Below are 21809 nucleotides of genomic sequence, written 5' to 3'. Positions count from 1 at the left end.
TTACATTGTAACTTCAGTTTTGTGATTTTTAGCTCACTGTCCATAATTCTACCCCATTTTCCATTAAGTGAAACATGTGACAGTTACCTCTAAACATTTATTTAGATCTATGTACATAGTATCATTACGTAAGGTATGCATCATGCAACCAAGGAAATCACAGAAGAGTCTCATAAACAATATAAATTTGACTACTCTTTTACAAAGATGTGAATCACTAGGTTATCAAATTTCTCAGGTATAAATATTATGAGGTAAGCAATACTTAAGATGAGGCACTTAAACAATAACCCAAAAGGTAATTAGTGTACAAAATTATAAACAGGAACAGTTATTCATATTGCCCTCCATTATATTTAAAAACGATTTATATTCTATATACAGTGTGTTACATGCCTTACACGTCCCACTGAAGCAAAACATTATGGAAGTATGAAAGAAACCAAGCCATCATCACATGCCATTGACTAGAATACAGGCAGATGAGTATCCTGGAGTATGCAGTGATACAGTGAGAAAAAAAAAAGTGCCTCTCAGAAAGAATGTTTTTCTAGACAATCCCCAGTTTTCTGTTTGGAGAAAATATCTATGCTAACAGAAAGTTAACTTGGTATTAACATACAAATCTGCCAAGCCAGAAGAAAACCACCCTACTGTGTTCAAGGAAGGAATGCCAATTAGGACAGGATTTAAGCCTTAGTGGGATTTATGGTAATTAGAAATGTAACAAATTTAACTTTACAAAGAAATTAATTATGCCAATTAAAACACTTAGCAAGTTTTACTGGGAATTTATACAGTATTATATGTATATGGTGCTGATCAATGCCCGATTTATTAAAATTACTTAGGGCACACTTCCAAGAAAATTTACCGAAGTAGTACAGGAATTCCAATTAAGTAAAATTAGTATTTGCAATAAACATTTCCTTATCAAGATCCAGAGAGAGGAAAAACACCCAACAAAAGTAGTAAGGAATTTATGTTCAGGTGGGGTGCACAAACATCCAAATAACTGCACAGCTTGCTAGAGTCTGCCTGGGAAACAAGGTCAATATTTTCTAATAATATTAAAACAAACCTCCACATTCAGATAACTCAAGAATTCTCAGTGCCAAACAGCTTGCATCAGCATTCCATTTCCAACAAATCTGCACATTAATGGAATGGTAACTTTAAATATGCTTCCTCCCCCTACGCTTTCTGAGGTGGGGAGGGAAATGGAAATTTCCAAAACAGGTGAAGTTATTCCTATCTGAAAAGTATCTGTATTTCATGGGAACAATGATCCTAAGTTCACTTGGTCTTGTAATAAAGCAGCTCGGATTTTATTTTTAGATGGCCTCTGAAGGCCATCTACGTTTCGCTTATATTTGACACTACAAACTCTCTGAACAAATGCAAACTACATTATGTCTTCTGTTTCTAAAGATAAGCCAGTTGAGTTTTGAAGTTTAAATGGAACAAAGAAAGACCAGTTACTAGAATAACAAAATTAAACTTGGCAAAAGTAATGAATTTTATTTACAAATACATGTACGAGGATTACAACAGAAACACGCTAGGGAAACTCCATCTCAACAAAAGCAATGATTTATTGGTAATGGCATTAAATGAAACAGATTGACAGTCTCTGGTTATGGTCAAGCAATTATCCAGGAGTTGTAGATAAAAGTGAAGATCTCTGATTGTGTTAAGGCCTTCCAGTGTCTTTTGCGTCCTAGTGGCTCTCTCCTTTTTTGCCAACTACCTGATAAGAGAAAAAAAACAGAAATAATGTTTAACCAAAAAAGTCCTGCCAAGTATTTTTTAAAGTAAGTCTCAAAATAAACAAGTGCAACTGAATTTTCAACTAAGTTAATGCATATAAGCATGCATTATTGTAGCACTTGCAGAAGCTGTGAATCCCTCTACGGGGTTAAGAGGGATACGAACCACACAAGAAACCTTATCTTTACTACTCATACACACAGCAAAGCATCAGTCTCATTTTGGGAAAAGTTAGAAGGCAGTCACTGCAACAGAACAGACCACACTTAAAAGTATGTTATTGTCCTGGTTTCAACTGGGATAGAGCTAACTGTCTTCCTAGTAGCTGGTACAGTGCTGTGTTTTGGGTTCAGTAGGAGCAGAATGTTGATAACACACTGATGTTTTCAGTTGTCCCTAATAATGTTTAGACTAAGTCAAGGATTTTTCAGCTTCTCATGCGCAGCCAGCAGGAAGGCTGGAGGGACACAAGAAGTTGGGAGGGGACACAGCCAGGGCAGCTGACCCAAACTGGCCAAAGGGGTATTCCATACCATGTGACATCATGCCCAGTATATAAACTGGGGGGAGTGGGGTTGGGGGGGATCACTGTTCGGGAACTAACTGGGCATCAGTCAGTGGGTGGTGAGCAATTGCACTGTGCATCACTTGTATATTCCAATTCTATTATTATTTTTATTTTATTATTGTTATCATCATTATTAGTTTCTTCCTTTCTGTTCTATTAAACTGTTCTCATCTCAACCCATAAGTTTTACTTTTGTTTTTTCCTATTCTCTCCCCCATCCTACTGCAGGGGGTGGTGGAGGGGCCGGGGCGGGGAATGAGTGAGCAGCTGCTTGGTGCTTAATTACTGGCTGTGGTTAAACCACAACAGTTATATACCAAGCATTCAACCTTAATACACTATATAAAATATTGTAATGGGAAGAGAACCACTGGGTGCTCAAATAGAAGTTTTTAATTTCCCTTGGCATCCTTGCCATCTACCTAACTGAGAACATTTACCTTATAATGCAGCTCAAACCTATAAAGAAATCTGGAAGTCACCTGATTTTCAGTTATTCTTTGTCAAAACATTATTCCTTACCAAGTCTCCTATCTCCAATTCTGCAAACTCCACCTGGAATCAGAGTCAGCTTAGTGCTTCCCTTTTCAGAAAAGATCACCACTGCCACCAGACTTTGGTGAGTTGATTTGCCAGCCAACAGCAAGTGCAACTCCAGCATTCTGTATATACTGCTGTGCAAGTATAAAGTTAGCGTAGTTCACTGCAGAAGGGTATCCAGTCCCCTTCCTTAAGATAACTGAACACAAAATCCTGAGAGCAGGAAACGATGCCATTTTAGTCACCTTTCTGAAAAGCTTCAGACATAATTCTAGTGCTCTTGCAGACCCTTGAAAAAATATCCATTTATAAGCCAAACCAAAATAAAAAGAAAATAAGTCTTAAAGTTTAAAACTTCAAACTGCAGGAGGGACTTTGGGCAAGGCACTGATTCCCAATTCATTTCCATCTAACTAGAGCAGCACTTATGGCTCTGATAAGGTGTCCTGAGAATTCACATGAACAGAGATTTGAAGATTACACTAATGAAGCATAGAATTTCCCACTACTACTCATAATAATGCTGAAAACGAAGAAGCGAAACCTTTCTTGTATTCTAACCAATTGACTGCTATAGCAAATGTGTTAAGTATTAATTACCTCTGGAGTTAAGTGACAATATACCACACAAGATTCATACAGTCAATAGTGAACAACAGGACCAGGGGGAAGAAACAAAACAAACAAAAAACCCAAAACACCCACAGCCCTGAACTTGGGAATTCTCATGGACCCACTGGAAGTATTCTTCCTGATCCTTCCCCTTCTTTCATTTCTTGTCAGATTCCAAGAGAGAGAATTTTTCACTATGCAGCTGCTTTTGGTCAGCTGAGTCATCACTGTCACAAAGTAATTGATATCTACTGATGAAAAGTACTTTTGAAGACCATTTTCACCTCCAAGGAACCCTTGACCAGGAGCATTTCACCAAGCTGTAAATTCAACCTAAGGCTTAAGGTCAGGAAAATTCCAATTTGACAACATGAGGAAAGAAGAAAAAAAAAATCAGAAGCCACATCACTTGCATTAAGATCCAATTAATCAAGTTAAAAAAAAAGTTAAACTTGTCAAGAAGCAATATTTATTCTTTGTGTGTTTCCAAAGCACCAAACTGTGTTCACACACAGATTAAGAAAAAAAATTTAAAAAAAGAAAAACCAAAAAAACACAGTTAAAAGATTAAAGATTAGATGTTAGCGAGTGTGGAACATGAATTAAAAATATTGCTATACCAGTCTGAGGCAGAAATTGACAACTCGCCCATGTGTATTATCTGTGAAAATCAATCATACTGATGTGGATATTTTGTCATCACAGGTCAAAACCCCATTTTCTGACTATCCCACTCCACCTTCCCAAAAGGAAATGGGCTATTTAAACCAAACAATTGTCATTATTCCTTTCTCAGAAGTAGATCCGTTTTCCTTCCTTTTACAGAAAAAACTGCCATCTAGTGCATTCTAAGGTAGTGGTTACAGCCTGTAACTCCTGCACAAAAGATGTCGGTTTTGGAGCTAGCTTTTCTTCAATTGTTTGGCTTTTTCCCAAGCATCAGTCCAGAGCCTGACGGTGACAAAAACACAACCAACTCTATGGTTCATTACCAAGAGGAGGACTGAAAACACTATTACTGAACCTTCTGGAGCAGAGTTGGTTTTGTTTGTTTTAAATATATATAAAGAGGTTGAGCAAGTAAAATTAGTAGGATGCTGTTGGAGACCCCTAATCAGGCCACATATGTACAAACACTCACCAACTCTTCACTGTGTCTTCCCTGAGCAGGTGCCCAGTGCCACCAGAGGGACAATAAAGAGTAGTACTTTCCAGCCCATTCTGGCTTGTCTACTACTTACGGAAGGGTCACAACAAAGAAAAACACTAAGCTCCACTAAGACACTAAAAAAAGTCAAGTCTTGATAGAGCATTTCACAAGCTGCATCTCAAACAGCTTTACAAAATTCAATACAGGCTGAAAAATTAATTACAGAAAATGATTTGTAAAAGTACTGTATGGTATGCCTTTAGAATGTCAAGTTCAGGATAACAGTGGGACAGAAATTTGGTAAGACTGAAAGGTAAAGAGAAGTGTTTAAGGTAAGATTTGGAGCAGGGAGTGGAGGGGAAAGATGAGTTGATGAGTCAGAAGGTAGAGAAGGCTTTTCCTGATGGTAGAAGGTGCAGAGAAGGCGGCTCTTGTACCAGTGCTGAGATTGTGGAAAGGGTGAAAGAGATGCTAGATGAGCAGAGAGAGCAAGGAAGGGAGTAGTGCAAGACAACTTCAATCTTATTATTACTTTTTAATTTCTTCTGCCTTTTTAGTTCTTTAGAAATGGGAAGTTAAGCTGAAAAACAAACAAACAAGATGTTACAAGAAAAAAAAGCAGCAGCATGTAGTGCAAATAAGCAGTTCTGAGTAGAAAGAAAGCCTTTTTGAGAGGGGACAAAAAAATATCCCACAACCTGTCGATATTCATCTACGCCCCAACCTCAAAACTGAGCAGCAGTATGTTTTATTCATTAATACCAGAAATAAACAAGAACTATATTGGACATCAACAGTTGCATGCTTTTCCAAAAATAAAGGTATGTTTACAAGTTCACCACAAGATTCACAGGAACCTACCTACTTCTAAGCTATCAATCAATAGTAAAAAAAACACAAAACTTGCACTTTTACACTTTTAGCTGCCTGCCCAACAAACTAGTCCAACTGAGCATCAGAAGCAAATAGCAAATGCAATCTACTACAACTCAAATGCAGTCTACTACAGTAGTTTGAATGATCATTTATGCTGTAAGTCAGACCCTGTGTGGCCAAGAAACAGCAGCATAAACACTTTAGTGTTAAGGATATTTTTTAAAACAAACATGCCTATAAATCAAGCTTTTCCAGAAGCATTTCAGAATATATTAAATACATAGAGGAAGGGAATATTCATCCAGGTTCTCTGCTGTTGAGGGCCTCTTAATTTAAGCAAAGCAAATAGGTGTCTCCCCACTACTCTGTGCTTAACTCACTACACTGCAGTCAGTTTTAAGCAGAACTTTTTCCTTCATGTCCCTCTTTTCCATCACTTCAAAGACTTCCCTCCTTCCCAGAGGGTAAAAATCAAGTTGTGCAAGGAGCAGGATACATACAACATATTAAAACAAGTTTGAAAGCAGCTTTTATAACTTTACTCACTCAATCCAGCAATACCAACTACATGCAAGAAAATGAAAGACACTTTTTTTTTTACAGTGAGACCAGTCAATCACTGGAACAACCTCCACAGGGATGCTGCAGAGTCCCCATTGCTGGAGGTTTTCAAGATGCGGTTGGACAGGGTGCTAGATAATGTCATCTAGGCTGCTGCTTCCACGCACGGTTGGATCAGGTGGTCTTCTGAGGTCCCTTCCAACCTGGGCTGTTGTGTGATTCTATGTATGTCCAAACTAATCTGAGGCCAAAATCACTAACAAAGGACTGACTTAACTACACCTGCTTAGTACTTCTGTTATGTTTCAGAGTAGATGAATTCCAGCTTTCTATTTGATAGCATAAGTACTGGAAACAATTTATATTAAACACATGAACTGACTCCCTGATCAAGAAGAGATGATTCTTCTTACAGCCCTACTGGTGTTAGCAGAGCACCACACAAGCAAACACAAGTATTCCTCAACTGCCTGCAGGACATGGGACCTGCAGTTATGCACCTTAACCATCAACTGCTGAGCAGTAAGCTTCTGTAACTAAAAGCATGTGTTCAGACCCCACCCTAATTGGGAAGCAAAATACATTAGCCTGATCCTTAGCAGAATTCATTCAAACCAATGTGTTGGTTTTATTTTTTACTTTGAAAATGAACATGCATAGATGTGATCAATCATAGAAACATGACTGGAATCACATTATGTCTACTTGCTAATTCAAGCCCTTCAAATAAGGTATTTAACAGATTCTTACAAACACTTCTCAAACTCAAGGAAAAAAAAGCATTCCCCATCTTGTTAATCTTATGACAATACTATTTTTATCATAATTAGATGAGAAATATGAACAGTAGAGACTGACTGAGATAAGGGAATGAGACAGATGAAAGCAGTGAGTAGTAGTAGTGTAGGTAACTACCCAAGGAGATGAAAAGAAAGATAAGGTTTCCCAGTTAATCTACAAACCTAAATATAATTAATGCCCAACGCTATATTAAGGTTTCATAACTGACAGGATCACTGGAAGAGAGGAAACAAAAGTTAAAATTCCTAAGAGCACTGCAACTCTGCCAGACTACACATCCCATTTGTTATGATGAAATATTTTAACAGCCTAATATTAAAACTACATGTTCAGGAAGGAAAATAGGAATATTACATATAGTGTCTATGAGTATCTGAATTGAGACAAGATCAGCCACTTCATAACCCAGTAATGCCTGCTCCGCTATTTAAGGCTGTTCTGACCAGTTCCTTAACATCCTGACATTACCAGCACAATGCTAACACCATGGGACTGTCTCATGTCTACGCAGTTGTAGGTTTGCGCCCCCTCCCCTTCGATTTAAACAGATCTCACAAGACACAAAGGCACACTCCTTGATAGAGCCAAGGCGTTCACCTGCAAACTTTAAGGAAACCAAAATTGTTAACTGGCATAGTATTTACCAGGCCATGTAGCAGCTTCCAAGCATCCACAGTGCATCTAGAACGGAGAGACATCTGTAAATCCCCTCTAACTACAGTAGAGGGCTGAGATGCCTGGAGACCCACGCTATTTTTAATGTCGTTAAAGGGTTGTGTGAGGGCATGTGTGAATTAAAAAACCCACTCCCTACACAAACACTGACTGGAGCCCAGACTGTTACAGCAGAGAGTTCAGGCTAAGGTAGTCCTTCAATACTGTGTCCAAACTAATGTTTTATCTATGCAACTTAAAATACTGTAGGGAACACGTTGTGCAGGCTCAGCACTAGTCTCAAATACACGTAACATTCTACAAAATACCTGAATTGCTTTATGAGGTGCATCCCAATCAGGATTATCAATTTAAAAAAAAAATTAAAAAAATCACTAGTTTAACAATCAGAAGCTCAGGTTTAAAGAGTGCACTTGTTGGAAGTAAATTTTCAGTACTTTTGAAAGCAAAAACTAATTCACATACTTTACAAAGAACTGAAAGTGAGACAGAGATCAAATACTGAGTCAGGGTCCCATCCCCCTCACAATACCAGAAAGTACTGCAGATTAATGATGTTAAAATAGTAGTTGCACAACTCATTGCAGGGGATGCCCTAATACCATCAGTATTCACAAAAAAGCTGTACAAACCAAAAAATGCAAGCAGACTGTAAATCAATTAACGTATTTCTAGTTTTGGGAGAATTGGAAGTGCTACATTAGGAGGTCTAAAATTGATATCCAGTTAATTTTAGTACATTAGAACAACTGTTCCAGTGACTTCAAGTTTCACTGAAAGCGAGCAAAACCCATTAAACTTCTATTTATTAACTTCATTATTACCTGCAAAGATACTAAGGTTTACATGTAGAAGATCAAGTTTTGGTGTTAAAAATTCCAAGTACGTGACATGTTGGTGAGTGTTAGCATTTTTAACCTTCCAAAGTTATAGGTTATTTGGATAATAAATTCTGTGGCGCTTTCAATGTTATTGGTTTGTAGGCAAGTGTTACAGCAGTATTTGCCCTTTCACAAAGGCTACTAAGTTTTAAAGCAGTTTATTTTAAAACAGACATATTACATTTTGAAGAAGCTGCAAGTAGCTTTAAAAGCTTCAATCCTTTCAAACCCGTTTCACATTCTCAAAAAAAAAAAAAAAAGAGTGCCTTATTGTTCAACAGTAGTGTCTAAAGTCATACTGTAACAAGCTGTTTGCTTCATTTCCTCTTTAAAAAGCAGGTATGTTTAATATAAGACACCTTGTGACCAAATAGTTTTCAGATCTCAAGATTAATGTTGCCCAGTGAATAAAATTCTTCAAAGCATAAGTCAAGTCAATCACAAGGAGTCTAGTTTGTACATGCAATTGCTTCTCTACTTCCTGAACATCAGAAAGCAAGTTTCAAAATCAAGACATCTCACAGCTGTTTAAAAACCAACATTGTCTATAGTGTATGTAACTTGACAGTCCCTCAAGTTTTCATATGTACATTCTTACCCCCAAATTTTTACAAAAGTTGGTGAACAAAAACTTGTAAGCAATACCAAAGATCTGTAAGATAAAGTTACACATTTTCTTTTGGATGCCAAAACTACCTTAAGTTGCGGAATCGTAGTAACAACCAAGTGTATCTTTTCTGTCAACCTACTTCTGAGTAGGTTTAAAAGATTCAAAAGTGTTTTTAAGAAAGAGGACTCACTCGCTTGAAGTCATTCATATTTGTCGCTTGGACTGGAGTTCCAATAAATGTGAAGTATGTAATTCTTGTTGTCTCTTCATCACCATGATTGGATTGGACAAACAACTAAAGAAAAAAATCCCAAACACAAGAGTTAAGATAAACTGTCCATTAATACAAAAAAACTTAGGTGCCCAAGATTTTTGAACTAACCAAATTAACAGTTTTTCCAATTATAAAGGCCTCTGTAACCTTTAGAGAAGCTATTGTCCTCTTATTTAAAATAATGATTATATAGAATGCCATTATTTTCCTGGTAGTTTGTTACAAAACCCACACAGTTTGGACTTTCCCAGCTTCTACTTCCAACCTGAGACCACATTCAGCAAGCAAAAACAGGCTTTAAGAAGTCACAGTTCACTAGAATCTGACTGGAAATGAAGTTACATATCAATTTAACTATGCTTGCTGAAGCCCCTAACACTATTCACATGTAGTTTACTACTATAGTTTCCATAATTACATGTTTTACAGCATGGATACTAGATCTATCAAGCTATTTTAGGGTTTCAAACAAATCAAGCTTCTTTTGAAATATGAACTACAAAATTATTGCTGGAACCACTACACTTTTTAAAGTGGACAAGTGAAAGAACATTTTTTTTGCATGAAATAGTATTAGTAAGGAACTTGGTGTTATAAGAGCAATGAGGTGTTTGTGGATCTTTCCACACTTTATTGTGAGCATGGAGAAAGGAGGAATGAGAAAGAAAGAAAGTAGTGGCATCAGAAGCAGAGGAAAGAAAGGAGGAGGAGGAGGAGGACAACAGGTGGGCAAGGGATAGCACGCACCACACCCTTTCCATAAGCCATAGCCAGTGTCTATGAAAATGCCCTTTCTGCCTCAGAAATTGCCTGTGCCAAATACTGGAGGGTATGCATCACTACCTGCTTGCCCCATACTAAAAAATTTTTTTGACAACACCAGATGCTTGCAAGTGCATGATAAGCAAGATGGATTGCTGATCTAAACCAGCACATTCACCTCTGCAAGTGGCTTCCCTGAAGCTGGAAGACTATATTTTCCTATACAAACAAGATGTATGGAAGGTGAGGGTTGAAATGCTGAAGAAAGTACTCTTCTGACAGTAAGAAACAGAAGACCATGTCAAGGAGTGACTTTTGTCTAACAGAGGTGAACTGCAATGTGTTCAAAGATTCTGTCTCAGTAATGATATGAAAAGTTCAACAAGTACAGAAAAAAAAGTGCCTCTGAAATAGCAGTAATGAAGAGAAGCACACAACAAACAGGGAAAAACAGATTTCCATATGCTGAATTATATGGATTAGAAACTACAGGGTATAGAATTAATAAACCAGGTAAGTTAAAACTAACAAACCTACCAGTGATATACATAAATGAAGTATAAACTTACTAATACTGACATGGAAGTGTTCAGTAAGTATTTCTGATTATACATGGCAGAAAAGCAGGACAATTTGTTACTTGGTCACCATTACACATGATGGAGCCCTGCTTTCCTGGAGATGGCTGAACACCTGCCTGCTGATGGGAAGTGGAGAATGAATTCCTTTTTTCTCACTTTCACTCTTCCGATTCTCCCCGCCATCCCACCTGGGGGTGGGGAACAAGCAAGCAGCTGCGTGGGGCTTAGTTGCGGGATGGGGTTAAACCACAGTGGTATGACAACTGCGCCTCCTCCAGTTCATTAGGAAACAAATGGAAGAATTTTATCTGCGGGACTATGTAAGCAAGCAGACCTTCATCACCTGCACCAAAAAGCCAAGTGGTGGACAAGATGACTGGCCATCTCATTTTCAGAAATCTTAAATACAGAATCCAGGTTTAGCTAGGAAACTAGGGGAGTGCTACTGCAGTGTCCACATGCAAATAGTGCAAACAAGCAGAACATCTATTTAATCACCTTATCACTTGTCTAATGTTTGCACATCATCCTGTCTAAAGCTGACACAGGATTTTATTAAAGAACAAATACGGAACTTGTACTCGTCAGCACAGCTTTGTAGAATATAAGCCTCTGTGACCGATCTCCGTTTCATTTGGCAGAGGATAAAGTTGGTCACAAAGGTAACTCCATAGAAATAACAGACATGAAAAGGAGTTATTTAGGTTCACCTCCCATTACCTTTAAAATAATTGCTAGTAAATCATGGCTAAACATGAAAGTAGCCAACTGATCTAAAATGCAGTCCACAAATAGTAATTTAGAAATTTACCAGAAACCTTTTTAGAGAGGAAAAAGTGTGATAAAAAGATTGAGGGTGGATCAATGTTCTGGAGTTACCTGTAACTCATAAGCAGCTGGTGACTTCTGTGGCCGGCCCACTAAAATATAGCTTAATTCAATCAACTGTAAGTCCATACATCTGCAAAAGCGTAATTCAGGCCACAAAAAGCATTTCCACAGAAAAGAATTCAGGGGTCATATTGGAAAAACAGTTCAACACAATACTGCAGGAAACGGGGCTAGCGCAGTACCAGGATGATGCCAAGCATAACGCAATTCCAGCATCAATTTAGTCATCACACATATTGCACTAGAACATTTCGTTTTAAAATCTAAGAGGGGAATCCGCACCTGCATTTAGCAGTCAAAAACCCTATGTGAAATCTGTGGAAAGTCTCTTAAGCAAGAGAATTGGAGAGCTCATTAAAAGAGAAAGGTGATTTGATTACAGCATTTAAGAACCCTCACAGAAGGCAGGTATTGAGTTTAAAGACATTGCAAGTACTTCACTTGATACTCAGAGAAATCTGTCATTTCTGCAATCAGATTACTGAGGAACTGGATTCCTTGTCTCCTCAACTCTTCAAATGAAGACGCCGTGTTAGTAAAAACTCAAGTTGTATTAAACAGCACACTACCTCGTCAATGGGTGAAAGTAAACCTTAGGCCGAAAGAGACATTGCATGCAGACAGCCTTGTCTCACCTTAAATTCCTGAAATACTTTTAGCATAAACACACAGTATGCAATCAGCAGAGAGAAATTAAGGACATTTGCAATTAAATCAACAAACATGCACAGCGCTTTAAAAACCTATTAAGTTTTCAGACTGCAGAGATCTCAGAACAGAAACTTTACTTACAGTTACACTGTTAACATTCTGAAATTTTACATAGCGAAGCTGGATAATACCATCTTCTTTAATATCATCTGGTGTCAGTTCCAGGGCTTGAGTTGGTTCACTTCTTTCTGCTTCTTCAAAATCCATAGATCGAGGAAGGTTGATAAAGATTTTTATGTACTTTGGACCTTGCCCTGTGTTAAAATATAGGAGTGGTATTCCATTGTTCAAATACATTTTCAAAACACTGATTGAGAAGCGCTCACTTATCACAGTCTCTAGACAGCACTCAAGGAAGGCATAAGCTTCTACAGTTCTAGTATCTTATCTGCCAATCCTACATCACCACCCTGGATACTGAAGGACATCCAAAGTTGCACTACTCATCTATGTGTCAGACACAGAATTCCACAAAAAAACCCAAAACAATAAAAAGTCTAAAAATAATAGTTTTGCTGTGTCATTTAACACATATAACCTAAACATTTTATGTAATTTTATAATGTAAACTCACTTACCATAAAAACTAAACCGTACCTTTCAGTAGCTCTCACATGAATTCTTGAGTTAAACATAAGTTTCTCTTTGCAGCATATCAAACTACAGTAAATATTTATATTTGCATCATACCCAATACCCATGCACAAGGTCAGTGAAAAATGAATGCGATAATTTGTTATGTAGTTCATTTACAACAAATCTACTGAAGCTGCTGTGGGATTCTCAGAAGGTAAAAGGTTCCAGGGCCAACATTGTCATTTTTTTAGAAAATTCAGCTAAACATGGGCAAAGCTTTAGTTTCAAAGATATGATTAAACTGACACTTCACTCACCATTATCTGGCCCCTGAAGTTTCATAGAATAAAGCTTGACAGGTTGACTAAAAGCTACAGTAATAAGCAGCTGTGGAAAAAAAAAAGTTGCTGTTGAACACTGTTTTCTTCATTCTTAAAAACAAACATAGCACAATAATTAACTACAAATAAGCCTGAGCTTTGAAATAAAATTAAGAACTTACCTTCATCATATTCCACACATGCACTAGTCTGTCACTTTAAAATGTCAGCAAACACTACTCCATTTGGAATTTTTTCCATACATAAAGGGATGTGAAACTGGAAATGCTACAACCACCTTTTTATACTAATTTTACTTACATCCTACTACCATCTCCCACTCTTACTTACACTACCATAATATTGTAAAGTAGACAAGTTCTTAAAACAAATGCTTGCAGACTAGACCATCATTGAAAATATCTCACTTAAAAATATCTACTGTACCTGCTCATCACAGTCTGATTCCAAGTAGGTAGAGTCTTTACGTAAACAATTATCAAATCCATGCTCATCACTCTCATTAAGACATTCACAGCCGGCTTTATTGATAAATGGCATTAAATCCATCTGAAAGTAAAAGCAAGAGCATTGCTGAGTGCATGATAAGTGCACCATGAACTCATCTGGGATTAGTAAGCATTGGAATGAATGAAATTCTTCATTCAACAGATTAAAATAACAAGACACACAGAAAACCTCAGGGGTTTATATCAAAAGACATTACAAACACAAACTACGAATACTGTAGTACTCGGATGTATTCGGTTCATAACTGAACAACATTTCTCCCCTCCATTCAAATCCTGCACCCCTGGAACACACACTTGCCATTTCAAGAATAAGAAACTGGGCACAGGGAGAATTTTCAGATATACTTTTGATAAACAAGACTACAGTATCGAAGTCACAACACAAACTGACATTAGACTGGAGCTATGATCAACTTAACAGGGAAAAAAACCAAACCACCCAGATATGGGCCTCCCCAAAAATATACTACATATTGCAGAACACGTTGAAAGACCACCACTATAGCTCTTACCAGGCTTTATATGCAAAGCTAGTCTTATTTTACTTCTTTTTCAGCACTGTGTACAAATTAACTTTATGAAACCTTTTCCCACTCCTTTTTCCATATACTTTGGCAAAAACACAGAATAGCAAAAAACAAAAGCAACACTATTCACAATGAACCAGTTTGGTTTACTGCTCAGCTCTTCTGTAAAGGGTCCAACTAAAAGTTTTAGCATATATACATTCTCAGACTAAAGCAGACTGCTATCCATGCTCCAAGCCATTTAAAAGGTGGTATTCTTGCAGAGGCAGAATAATCTGTATCAATTTCCAGATAACCAGAATTTTTTGCCTGCAACTAAAGTAAACCAAATTCAATTGAAGCAAAGTAAGTCAGGCTAAAAATCAAGTATTTCATATCTTAAGGCCTGAAGACAGAGCATCAACATCTCACACCGTAACAGTACAAATTCAAGATCAGTGTACAGCCATAGAACAGTCCAGACCTAAGAAACTAAAGGAACTTTTAGGATAACGACCCAAAAATACCCTTCTTAAAGGCATCTACTAGGTCCCAAAGAATAATATACCACTCTTGAAAAAAAGCACACACTAGCTTGAAAATTACTGCTTACAACAACTCAGGCTATAGCTTCATGGTACAAACAGAATCCAAAAACAGACTGCTGAGAGAATACAACCCTTTTCCTGTATGCCACTTCCCTTAGCTCTTGCAACAATGTTATTCTGAGCAAAAAATACTTATCCCCCTCCCAGCATCCAAATGAAGGCTTAGCTTGCAACTCGCATGCTCAGTAGATAGAAGGTAAGCAAAGAAAAGGAACACACAGCTGTGCGAGAGAATGAAGATACTTCCCTGGAGCCAAGAGCAGCCCAGTTTGGGTCAAGCATATCCTAAAATAGCATTTCAGCCTACCACTTACAGGTCAAATGGAATTCCTGCTTGACTTATACAGCCCTGAACATACTCAGGACTTGATTCATAGGGGTAAGACACCACCTCCTAGAAGATTAACTTTCAATACGAGGTGGTGTGTTCATCTCAAAACCAATCTAATTAAGCAGACCTGAAGTTGTTACTTGAATGATTTTCAGTGTGTTTAGGGCTCCAAAGCTAACAAGCTGAACCTTTGTCTTTTGACATCCCCATAGTTCGACAGAGGATTTCACAGTAATTAAAAATGTAAGTGTTCACTTATAAAGTGAAGTGCAATGCATGCCGTGGAACAGTTAGAAAGTAGCTGAACTGCTAGAAATTCAAGTGACCTGCACTGTTGCAGCTCATTTAAATGAGAAATATTCAGCTGGATTTGCACCCTGCTTACATTTGCCTGATAGGATACAGCTAGCTATGAATTTAAAATACTTAACCTCCAAAAAACTTGGTTTTGCATTTAACAGCATAATTTTGGGTTCTACAGATACTCATCACAGCAAAGTTTAACGTATTAGATTCACCAATGCAAAGTAACGCGCACACTACAGCAACTAGCTAAGCGCTGAACTGTGACGCATGATTTAGGCAAAATGTAATACACCACATAACTAACTGTGTTTGTCTATTGTTCTACCAAAAGTATAATCTCATTTAATGAGTAATATTACACCAAGGATTGCTTGGAGAATACCACCTAAGACGACAGCTCTAGGAAAGTGTTTTGTCACATTAGAGTTCTCATTTACATGTGTTTGTTAGTACAGCTGTCAGACAGGCTTATGATTTGCAAGGCACAATTGCCTTGAGGTAACATGAAAACACGCAGAACATGGCGAAAATAATTTCCCGAGAGCACCAATATTTCTAAGCAGATTGCTCCCTTACCGAAATTTTGGCCAAAAAAATCAAGTATCCCTACAAAGTTCTGATTTACCTAGGAGACATGGGCAAATTATGCAATGATAAAAAAGAAATCTGTTCATGAGTACCAATTTTTAAATTCTTCATAAGTACATGTAACATCAAATTTTAGTTATGAGAGATTTTGATGCAAGGTTTAAAAACCATTCAGTTTGAGAACATGTATTTAGAAACGTTCACTTTTCTTTTTTACAAATTACTAAAAAAAGTTACAAGTTATTACTTTACATTATCTGTGAATGCTTGATCAGCAATTACTGGAGTGATATGCAGTACCCCTACAGAAGTGAAACAATACACATTAAGCATTAAATTGAAAGGAAATTCACAATCAGCAAGAAGTCTTGTATGCTACTCAGACCAGGCACATAATCTTTTCCTGTGACACATTTTTTACTTTATATACTTTTATATCCTTGTCATTCTTTTACAGGCAAGAAGAAATCTAAAGAGAACACTTTGTAATACCATCCACTTCTGCAAACATTAGCAATTAGGCAGAAGAAAATATATCATGAGATATCGTTTATCTAACAATACCCTCCCAAAGGCATCCTATTTTCAGGGCAAGCTGCAATAGAGGAAGATGGAGCTGAACTGTTACGAAGGTTAATTCCTTTGACAGCAGAATCTCTCCCCCCCCCCTTTTTTTTTTTTTAAAGAGATGAAATAAAGAAGATTAAAGAAAGGGTAGGGAGCAAGAAGAAAAAAGGAAAACCCCAAATGAACCTACCACCACATAAACAACAGAGAGGATTTCTTAAGGAACAACTAGAGCAACTTTTCAATATTTTTGACAACCATGTTTAACAATGTCTTTTCCCATGGACATTTTTACACTTTAAAAAACGTTTTGGGAAGACAGATTGGGATGTCTGAGAAGAAAGAAAGAAGCAGAATAAGGAGCTGCAGCAAAAAGCTCATCATTAAACATTAGATTCATTATTCAATGAATGACTAAGGGCTATGCATGGAGATTTTTCTTAAAACATTTTATAATTCTATAACCATAGTTACTAAATATGTACATGTTAGTTTTTTAATTTTGTCTGAAAAAGGAAACCCAGACAAGTGATCTTCTCAAAGCCATGGGGAAATTGCAGTTTTGCCTAAAGTACCATTATTTGACTTGACTTAGAGTATGTTTAGAAAGCAAGAGATAAATTTTTTTTAATGTTTGCATAACTTGAATATTTAAAAAAAAAGTATCTTAAGATAAGAGATGCATACATATCCTTTCGGGATATCTGTATCTTCACTGTTTCCAGGATCATTCTCCAGGTGCTGTTTAATTTTTTCTTCTAAACCTACAGCATCTGCTCCTTGATATTGGTCGATTCGCACTTTGTTTCGGAAAAACAGAAATGTCGGCGTTGCTGATATATTATTGGTAGCAGCTGTTCCCTAGAATGCATAAATTAGTTACAAGTGTTACCTAACAGAGTATTACCAATATTAGACAGAAACATTAGCTTGCTTCACCTAGATAAGAATGCACACACTACATATTTAACAAGCTACATCACCTCAAACATCACAAACAGTATTTGTTGTTTTATAAACAGCTTTAACTCAGACAACAATTTTAAGTTAATTTAAATTCTTCAGATCCTCCTAATCCTTTACACATTTGGGCATTCTTTGAACAGACTTCACATTGTCAATAGATTTGTTGGTACACCATAAAAATCATTACTCATTTGCTTTCGAAAGTGGAGGATGGCTTAATTTAACACTTATTTTACAAGCTTTCTTTACACCTGCATTCCTTCCTCTCCCAAGCCACGTTCCTGCGCACCCAGGAACTGCAGCCTGCTGCTGTAGAAGGTGAATTCCATTTGATTTCTACCTGTATTCCTACCTGTCATGCACCCACAGTAGTTTTTCCAAAACTTTCCTTAATTTAGTGTCATTTGCAAACATTGTTACCACTTTGATGTTCATCTCTCTCCATTATAATTTGTAGTAATTCAAGACACTTCCTTTCAACATACCATTGTTAATTTTTGTTAACAACCCTGAAGTCAATCAACAGCTCACCTGCAACACTGTTGTCTGTTAAAAACAGTTGAGTAGTACTTGAGAGGAATCTAGTCCCACTAATCATATCAGTTTATTGCAGTTTTCATTTTGCTCAATAATTACACCAATATTTGTTTGGAAAGACTTACTCTTTTTAATTCATACTAGTGCTATCTTCCACATTTAGCGGTGTTATCTAAATAGTACAAGCAGCAGGAACTGTTAAACTGACTGTACGCTGCTTAAATGAAGGACATCACAGGGATAACTGCAAGAATGCTTTTCTAAACAAAAGTGTTGTTTGTTCACATCTTTGTGCATATCCTAATTTTGGAGAATTTCACGATACGGCTACTTGTGATTCACCAAGCATGTCAACAGCCACAGGACGCTACTCAGTCTACTGTCTGAACAGTCTTTCTTCAAGTTTCCCATTCATGACATTATCTGCTCTTTGTCTTACAACCAAAAATATGGGTTTGAATACCAACCTGGCATTGATGCACATCTACTTCCAAAAAAGTTGCCTGGGGATATTTGTTACTCAGAGCATTGAAAGCTGGGGCTATCCTTAAGCAAGGGCCACATCTGTGAAAACAACATACAGTTTAATTTAACTCAACCTTTTTTTTGAAAAATGTCTGCCCCAAATAGAATTAGCACATTCATGTTCTTACTGATATCCTTGGTACATGTAAAAATAACCTTCCTACCTGGCTGACAGATGGTGAGCAATCCTGGTGATACAATTAAGAATGACATTGAGAAACACATCATGAAGTGTTAATTCCCACTTCCTCAGACAGCTTCAATGTCACATGATTAGCTTCACCTATCAATTAATACTAACTTCCTATTTTCCATCTAATGGGTTTAGCTCCGGCATCTTTTACCACAAGCTAAAGTCCTGCTAACTAAAGTGACACAAGGGAGGGCAAAGAGTTCCGTTCTTTTCCTGAAACAGCAAACACCACTTTTAACAGAAAATTAGTACTAGCACTCCATGTTACATCCTGTGAAAAAATAGTATCTATAGCAATATCTATGTATGACTTGAAATATTTAACAGCAATAATGTATCAAACCTTTTGCAATAATCATAGAATTCTTACTACAATACACTTAATACACTGTAACCAGTTACTACCATACTTATTTGACCCTGGTAACACAGACCTGACTTCTGCTGACTTAACTGTATCACCTTGGCTGAAAATATGTATTTGTTAATTATGATACCTTTGCTGGCATATATGAAGTGTACAGATGCAACTATTCCTCCATAGGGATAGTCTCACAACTCAATTTGCTGTGAAAGAAGCAATTAAAAAGCAAAACAGCAAAAAAAAAAAAACAAACCCCACCCAACCAGTAGAAACTCCCTCCAACAGCATATCAGCATAGGCTGTAGCTAAACCAGAGAGCTCTGTCAATGTGAATCTGCCAACACACATAGCTGTAAAACAGCACAGATGAGATCCGCTTCACCTTTTCTATTCTCTCTTGACAGAGAGGGTATGGATCCATAGCAGCATAGCAAGGCAAACTCACAGATATTTATACGCTAAGACATCAATCCATTAACGTAACTGGAACCTAACATATTGGGTAGTCTGTAATTGAAACATTTTCCTGGGCACACATGTACACAGTATTACTGAGATCACCAACACCTCTACAGTTATGGATGAAGTGGACTTACCTAAAAAAAAAAACAACAAACACCAAACCCCAACCCCATAACTAAGCAGCAGCAATCAGACATCAGATGCATGTATATGAATGCTTTTTTCAGTACCCATTCAGACACCCAGCTAGTGACCTTGTGGCCTCTTCCAAGTATAAGATCTTTCACCATCTCTTTCATATCACACCTGAAGTCTTTTGACCTCCAAACAGCCATTGGAAGTGGAATGGTTCAACTGCACATTTAAATAGGTGGTAGAAAGATGAGGGAAAAAAAAAAGTATAGGCACTAAAAGCTAGGACTTTGACAATAATGAGGTGCGCTTTGAAGCCCAAGACCCCCAACACCATCGCTATTCTCCCTAGCCTCCCACAGATTACTGTGAATAACTGAATTGTTGTGATTTCCTTTGGTCACCAATTCATCCAGATTACACCAACCACACCTGTACTTCAAATCCCTGCTGAGTATGGGAAAAAGGACATCTGCTTGCCCCGGGCAAAAAGGATGAGGATCCAGCTAAGTTTTATGGAGGCAAGAGATGTTTTTAGCAGAAACCAAGCAAGATGCAGTTGTCTCTGCCCTCTGTTAACAGTGGCTTCCTGACCTGCAACCAGATTTTAAGCCAGCATAGCATCTGATCTCCTCAGAGCACCTGAAGAATGACAAGTTCAGAGGGCAGGGGAAGCTGGCTCGGCTGCAAAAAAAGTGAATTTAACCCCAGAAATAGGAAACACCATCCCGATGCTGCAACTGTATTGATATGCTACAGACAGGGAGTGTCACTAACGCTAAAAAAGCATTAGCTCGCAGCTCTGACCCCCCCCGCAGCTGGCTAGTGACCAAAATGATACAGCATTTTGCCAGCTAACTGCCCTTCTCAAGTCCGAAGCCTTGCCTCGCCTCAAAATAATAAAGAAAAAAACCCCCACCAAAGTCCCCTCAAGGCCCTCAGCGGTCCTCTCGCTCCCGGCCAGCCTCCTCACTCCCAGACCGGGCCGGGAGCGGCAAGGCCGGCTGACGGGGCCGTGAGGAGACGCCTCCCGGTTGGGTCAGGCCCAGCTCCCGCTCTCCGCTGCCTCAGCGGGAACGAGGCCGCGGCGGGGGAGGACCCGGGGGGCAGGGGCCGCGCGGGGAGCGCCCCGGGGCGGCCGGCCCGCCGCCCCGGGGCGCTCCCCGCGTCGCCCCTGCCCAGCGTGAAGAGAAACGGGAGCCCGTATCCCACCTTCACTCACCCCCGCATGGTGAACTTGACGACGGCCAGGCGGGAACCGGCAGCGCTGAGCTCAGGCTGGAACTCGGTGTCGTTCGCGATCACCTTCACGCCCACCATCCTCGCCGGGACGGCGGCGGGGCCCGCGCTGAGGGGGGAAGGAGGGGGACGGACGGCGGCGGCGGTACCGGCCTGCTATCTGCAGCGTCACGGCGGGAAGGGGGTGCCCGGCATGCACCGCTCGGCTCAGGGCGCAGGCGCGTCCGCCACACCGCTCCCAGACCGGGCCCGCCGGGCGGACATCTTGGGGCGGGGCGGGGCTACCTCTCGCGAGCGCCGCGCCCGGCCGCCGCCATTTTGAGAGAGGGCAGGGCGGGAAGGGGTGAAGCCACTGCCCGGCTGCCGCCATTTTGGGACAGGGCAGCGACGGAAGGGGTGAAGCCGCCGCCCGGCCGTCAGCCATTTTGGTTAGGGGCAAGCGCGGTGAATTGTGGGAGGGGAGACGCGCCATCTTGGTCTGGGGCAGAAGGCGGCTGAGGAGGAGGGCGGGTAGAGCTCGGCTGCGGAGCTCCGCCGGTGGGAGAAGGGTTGAGCACCGCGACGGGGAGTAGCTGCGGAGTCTGGCAAGGGGCTGGACGCCATTCCTTTCTCAGGAACGGGGAGGAGAACCAGCACCCGGCTTTTCTGTTCCAGGGCCTGCACCAGTGCTTTGGCCAGAACTAGTTCTAGGAACGTAGGAACTAAAAAAATAAGCCATGTTTTATCCTGCAAGCCTTCTGTTAACACGAGTTGAAGCAGAGGAAATCAGGTCTTACTGCTCCACTGTGATTTT

The 21809-nt window shown here is 39.2% G+C and overlaps 1 protein-coding gene across 8 annotated transcripts; it reads right to left on the bottom strand.

Annotated features, from left to right (window-relative positions):
- Positions 1-1501: 1501 nt before the first annotated feature.
- TXNL1 (thioredoxin like 1) lies at positions 1502-21260 on the bottom strand. Of its 8 annotated transcripts, XR_012649146.1 has the most exons (11): positions 21000-21259; positions 18569-18665; positions 17286-17459; positions 13607-13729; positions 13157-13226; positions 12345-12517; positions 9235-9339; positions 7523-7559; positions 5173-5220; positions 4111-4151; positions 1502-1750 (listed from the first exon to the last, which is right to left on the bottom strand). XR_012649146.1 is itself a non-coding variant. In XM_075021694.1 (9 exons), exons 1-8 carry the CDS (start codon positions 21095-21097, stop codon positions 5194-5196), a joined length of 867 nt encoding a protein of 288 aa, XP_074877795.1. In that variant the 5' UTR covers positions 21098-21259; the 3' UTR covers positions 1502-1750; positions 5173-5193. The 8 variants fall into 8 exon arrangements, 5 of the variants coding, with proteins under 5 accessions (XP_074877795.1, XP_074877792.1, XP_074877794.1 ...); XR_012649147.1 differs by lacking the exon at positions 7523-7559; XR_012649148.1 differs by lacking the exons at positions 4111-4151; positions 7523-7559 and adding an exon at positions 3616-3829.
- Between the last annotated feature and the right edge of the window lie 549 nt (positions 21261-21809).

This window comes from Buteo buteo, chromosome Z (assembly GCF_964188355.1).
Source record: "Buteo buteo chromosome Z, bButBut1.hap1.1, whole genome shotgun sequence".
NCBI lineage: Eukaryota > Metazoa > Chordata > Aves > Accipitriformes > Accipitridae > Buteo > Buteo buteo.
This window is presented reverse-complemented; position numbering and strand designations above follow the sequence as displayed.

Excerpts from the sequence above, each read along its gene's own strand:
- TXNL1 (XM_075021690.1), bottom strand. The coding sequence starts at position 21,097 with ATGGTGGGCGTGAAGGTGATCGCGAACGACACCGAGTTCCAGCCTGAG. Across the intron at positions 13,227-13,606 it reads AATCAGACTGTGATGAGCAG|CTGCTTATTACTGTAGCTTT; the intron begins GTACAGTAGATA and ends TTTTTTCCACAG. Across the intron at positions 7,094-7,522 it reads GGAAGCTGCTACATGGCCTG|TGATCCTGTCAGTTATGAAA; the intron begins GTAAATACTATG and ends CCTCTCTTCCAG.